The sequence below is a fragment of the Pseudophryne corroboree genome, chromosome 11, assembly GCF_028390025.1.
Source record: "Pseudophryne corroboree isolate aPseCor3 chromosome 11, aPseCor3.hap2, whole genome shotgun sequence".
NCBI lineage: Eukaryota > Metazoa > Chordata > Amphibia > Anura > Myobatrachidae > Pseudophryne > Pseudophryne corroboree.
In genome coordinates, this window is record NC_086454.1 from 325,467,466 (window position 1) to 325,473,446 (window position 5,981).

The 5,981-nt window shown below is 50.0% G+C and overlaps 1 protein-coding gene across 1 annotated transcript in view; it reads right to left on the reverse strand.

Annotated features, from left to right (window-relative positions):
• ATP2C2 (ATPase secretory pathway Ca2+ transporting 2) overlaps window positions 1-4,929 on the reverse strand; it is a 147,293-nt gene extending 142,364 nt beyond the window's left edge. Inside the window, exon 1 of the mRNA XM_063945715.1 lies at window positions 4,587-4,929. Coding sequence (XP_063801785.1) covers window positions 4,587-4,889 — 303 coding nt within the window. The 5' untranslated portion in view covers window positions 4,890-4,929. The remainder of the gene's footprint in view (window positions 1-4,586) is intronic.
• Between the last annotated feature and the right edge of the window lie 1,052 nt (window positions 4,930-5,981).

Genomic DNA, 5,981 nt, shown 5'->3' on the forward strand with positions numbered 1-5,981 from the left:
CCCCAGTATAACCAGTACAGTAATGACTCCCCCAGTATAACCAGCACAGTAATAACATCCCCCCAGTATAACCAGCACAGTAATGACTCCCCCAGTATAACCAGTACAGTAATGACTCCCCCAGTATAACCAGCACAGTAATAACATCCCCCCAGTATAACCAGTACAGTAATAACATCCCCCCAGTATAACCAGTACAGTAATGACTCCCCCAGTATAACCAGCACAGTAATGACTCCCCCCCAGTATAACCAGCACAGTAATAACATCCCCCCAGTATAACCAGCACAGTAATGACTCCCCCAGTATAACCAGCACAGTAATGACTCCCCCCCAGTATAACCAGTACAGTAATGACACCCCCAGTATAACCAGTACAGTAATGACTCCCCCCCAGTATAACCAGCACAGTAATAACATCCCCCCAGTATAACCAGCACAGTAATGACTCCCCCAGTATAACCAGTACAGTAATGACTCCCCCAGTATAACCAGCACAGTAATGACTCCCCCCCAGTATAACCAGTACAGTAATGACTCCCCCCAGTATAACCAGTACAGTAATGACTCCCCCAGTATAACCAGCACAGTAATAACATCCCCCCAGTATAACCAGTACAGTAATAACATCCCCCCAGTATAACCAGTACAGTAATGACTCCCCCAGTATAACCAGCACAGTAATGAATCCCCCCCAGTATAACCAGCACAGTAATAACATCCCCCCAGTATAACCAGCACAGTAATGACTCCCCCAGTATAACCAGCACAGTAATGACTCCCCCCCAGTATAACCAGTACAGTAATGACACCCCCAGTATAACCAGTACAGTAATGACTCCCCCCAGTATAACCAGCACAGTAATAACATCCCCCCAGTATAACCAGCACAGTAATGACTCCCCCAGTATAACCAGCACAGTAATGACTCCCCCCCAGTATAACCAGTACAGTAATGACTCCCCCCCAGTATAACCAGTACAGTAATGACTCCCCCAGTATAACCAGCACAGTAATGACTCCCCCCAGTATAACCAGCACAGTAATAACATCCCCCCAGTATAACCAGTACAGTAATGACACCCCCCAGTATAACCAGTACAGTAATGACTCCCCCAGTATAACCAGCACAGTAATAACATCCCCCCAGTATAACCAGTACAGTAATGACTCCCCCCCAGTATAACCAGCACAGTAATGACACCCCCCAGTATAACCAGCACAGTAATAACATCCCCCAGTATAACCAGTACAGTAATGACTCCCCCCAGTATAACCAGTACAGTAATGACTACCCCCAGTATAACCAGCACAGTAATGACTCCCCCCCAGTATAACCAGTACAGTAATGACACCCCCAGTATAACCAGTACAGTAATGACTCCCCCCAGTATAACCAGTACAGTAATGACTACCCCCAGTATAACCAGCACAGTAATGACTCCCCCCCAGTATAACCAGTACAGTAATGACACCCCCAGTATAACCAGTACAGTAATGACTCCCCCCAGTATAACCAGCACAGTAATGACACCCCCAGTATAACCAGCACAGTAATGCCCCCCCCCAGTATAACCAGTACAGTAATGACTCCCCCCAGTATAACCAGTACAGTAATGACTCCCCCAGTATAACCAGTACAGTAATGACTCCCCCCAGTATAACCAGCACAGTAATGACTCCCCCCAGTATAACCAGTACAGTAATGACTCCCCCAGTATAACCAGTACAGTAATGACTCCCCCAGTATAACCAGTACAGTAATGACTCCCCCAGTATAACCAGTACAGTAATGACACCCCCAGTATAACCAGTACAGTAATGACATCCCCAGTATAACCAGCACAGTAATGACTCCCCCAGTATAACCAGCACAGTAATGACTACCCCCCAGTATAACCAGCACAGTAATGACACCCCCAGTATAACCAGCACAGTAATGACTCCCCCCAGTATAACCGGCACAGTAATGACTCCCCCCAGTATAACCAGCACAGTAATGACATCCCCCCAGTATAACCAGTACAGTAATGACTCCCCCAGTATAACCAGTACAGTAATGACTACCCCCCAGTATAACCAGTACAGTAATGACTCCCCCAGTATAACCAGTACAGTAATGACTCCCCCAAGTATAACCAGCACAGTAATGACTCCCCCAAGTATAACCAGCACAGTAATGACTCCCCCAGTATAACCAGTACAGTAATGACTCCCCCAGTATAACCAGTACAGTAATGACTACCCCCCAGTATAACCAGTAGAGTAATGACTACCCCCCAAGTACAGTAATGACTCCCCCAGTATAACCAGTACAGTAATGACTCCCCCCAGTATAACCAGTACAGTAATGACTCCCCCAGTATAACCAGTACAGTAATGACTCCCCCCAGTATAACCAGTACAGTAATGACTACCCCCCAGTATAACCAGTACAGTAATGACTCCCCCAGTATAACCAGTACAGTAATGACTACCCCCCAGTATAACCAGTACAGTAATGACTCCCCCAGTATAACCAGTACAGTAATGACTCCCCCAAGTATAACCAGCACAGTAATGACTCCCCCAAGTATAACCAGCACAGTAATGACTCCCCCAGTATAACCAGTACAGTAATGACTCCCCCAGTATAACCAGTACAGTAATGACTACCCCCCAGTATAACCAGTAGAGTAATGACTACCCCCCAAGTACAGTAATGACTCCCCCAGTATAACCAGTACAGTAATGACTCCCCCCAGTATAACCAGTACAGTAATGACTCCCCCAGTATAACCAGTACAGTAATGACTCCCCCCAGTATAACCAGTACAGTAATGACTCCCCCAAGTATAACCAGTACAGTAATGACTCCCCCAGTATAACCAGCACAGTAATGACTCCCCCAGTATAACCAGTACAGTAATGACTCCCCCCAGTATAACCAGTACAGTAATGACTCCCCCAGTATAACCAGCACAGTAATGACTCCCCCAGTATAACCAGTACAGTAATGACTACCCCCCAGTATAACCAGTACAGTAATGACACCCCCAGTATAACCAGTACAGTAATGACTCCCCCCAGTATAACCAGTACAGTAATGACTCCCCCAGTATAACCAGTACAGTAATGACTCCCCCAGTATAACCAGTACAGTAATGACTCCCCCAGTATAACCAGTACAGTAATGACTCCCCCCAGTATAACCAGTACAGTAATGACTCCCCCCCAGTATAACCAGCACAGTAATGACTCCCCCCAGTATAACCAGCACAGTAATGGCTCCCCCCCCCCCCAGTATAACCAGTACAGTAATGACTCCCCCAGTATAACCAGTACAGTAATGACTCCCCCAGTATAACCAGTACAGTAATGACTCCCCCAGTATAACCAGTACAGTAATGACTCCCCCCAGTATAACCAGTACAGTAATGACTCCCCCCCAGTATAACCAGCACAGTAATGACTCCCCCCAGTATAACCAGCACAGTAATGGCTCCCCCCCCCCCCCCAGTATAACCAGTACAGTAATGACTCCCCCAGTATGACCAGTACAGTAATGACTCCCCCAGTATAACCAGTACAGTAATGACTCCCCCAGTATAACCAGTACAGTAATGACTCCCCCAGTATAACCAGTACAGTAATGACTCCCCCCAGTATAACCAGTACAGTAATGACTCCCCCCCAGTATAACCAGCACAGTAATGACTCCCCCCAGTATAACCAGCACAGTAATGGCTCCCCCCCCCCCCAGTATAACCAGTACAGTAATGACTCCCCCAGTATAACCAGTACAGTAATGACTCCCCCAGTATAACCAGTACAGTAATGACTCCCCCAGTATAACCAGCACAGTAATGACTCCCCCAGTATAACCAGCACAGTAATGACTCCCCCCAGTATAACCAGCACAGTAATGGCTCCCCCCCCCCCCAGTATAACCAGTACAGTAATGACTCCCCCAGTATAACCAGTACAGTAATGACTCCCCCAGTATAACCAGTACAGTAATGACTCCCCCAGTATAACCAGCACAGTAATGACTCCCCCAGTATAACCAGTACAGTAATGACTACCCCCCAGTATAACCAGTACAGTAATGACACCCCCAGTATAACCAGTACAGTAATGACTCCCCCCAGTATAACCAGTACAGTAATGACTCCCCCAGTATAACCAGTACAGTAATGACTCCCCCAGTATAACCAGCACAGTAATGACTCCCCCAGTATAACCAGTACAGTAATGACTACCCCCCAGTATAACCAGTACAGTAATGACTCCCCCAGTATAACCAGTACAGTAATGACTCCCCCAGTATAACCAGTACAGTAATGACTCCCCCAGTATAACCAGTACGGTAATGACTCCCCCAGTATAACCAGTACGGTAATGACTCCCCCAGTATAACCAGTACAGTAATGACTCCCCCCAGTATAACCAGTACAGTAATGACTCCCCCCAGTATAACCAGTACAGTAATGACTCCCCCAGTATAACCAGTACAGTAATGACTCCCCCAGTATAACCAGTACAGTAATGACTCCCACAGTATAACCAGTACAGTAATGACATCCCCAGTATAAGCAGCCACTGACCTCCGCCTTGAGCTCGCCGCCCCCCAGCAGGTGGTATCGGTGGGGCAGCCGGCGCACGTTCTGCAGCAGCTTGGAGAAGCGCTTTCCCCCCATGGCCCCCGGGACGCGGTGCGGCTCCGGCTGCGGGAGCGGGACAGGGGTCTCCGGACTATACCTGTGACAGGTGAGCGCTGCCCCGCCCTCCTCCAGCAGGTGCCGGCCCATCCCAGGCTCTGAGCACGGCGGACAGGGGGAGGAAACGGCAGCCATGGGCAGGAGGATGAATCCCGGCCGCCCGGTGCTGGCTCCGTCCTCACCGCGCATGTGCGACCCCCACTCCGCTTACTGAGCCTGCGTCTGCAGCGCTTCTCCTCATAGGGAGGACTGCCCCTGATATGGGGTCTGCAGAGCATCACATCATAGGATGAGTGCTGCTGCTGATATGGAGTCTGCAGAGCATCACATCATAGGGGGGCTGCCTCCTGATATGGGGTCTGCGGAGCTTCTCATCATAGGGGGGCTGACCCTGATATGGGGTATGCAGAGCTTCTCACCATAGGGGGACTGCCCCTGATATGGGGTCTGCAGAGCATCACATCATAGGATGAGTGCTGCTGCTGATATGGGGTCTGCAGAGCATCGCATCATAGGGGGGCTGCCCCTGATATGGGGTCTGCAGAGCTTCTCATCATAGGGAGGACTGCCGCTGATATGGGGTCTGCAGAGCTTTTCCTCACAGGGGGCTGCCCTGATATGGGGTCTGCAGAGCTTTTCATCATATCATCATAGTGGGGCTGCCCCTGATATGGGGTCTGCAGAGCTTCTCCTCATAGGGGGGGCTGCCCCTGATATGGGGTCTGCAGAGCTTCTCCTCATAGGGAGTGCTGCCCCTGATATGGGGTCTGCAGAGCTTCTCACCATAGGGGGGGCTGCCCGCGATATGAGGTCTGCAGAGCTTCTCATCATAGGGGAGCTGCCCCTGATATGGGGTCTGCAGAGCTTCTCCTCATAGGGAGGGCTGCCCCTGATATGGGGTCTGCAGAGCTTCTCATCATAGGGGGACTGCCCCTTATATGGGGTCTGCAGAGCATCACTTCATAGGATGAGTGCTGCTGCTGATATGGGGTCTGCAGAGCATCACATCATAAGGGGGGCTGCCCCTGATATGGGGTCTGCAGATCTTCTCATAGGGAGCGCTGCCCCTGATATGGGGTCTGCAGAGCTTTTCATCATATCATCATAGGGGGGCTGCCCATGATATGGGGTCTGCAGAGCTTCTCATCATAGGGGGGCTGCCGCTGATATGGGGTCTGCAGAGCTTCTCATCATAGGGGGGCTGCCCCTGATATGGGGTCTGCAGAGCTTCTCCTCATAGGGAGGGCTGCCCCTGATATGGGGTCTGCAGAGCTTCTCATC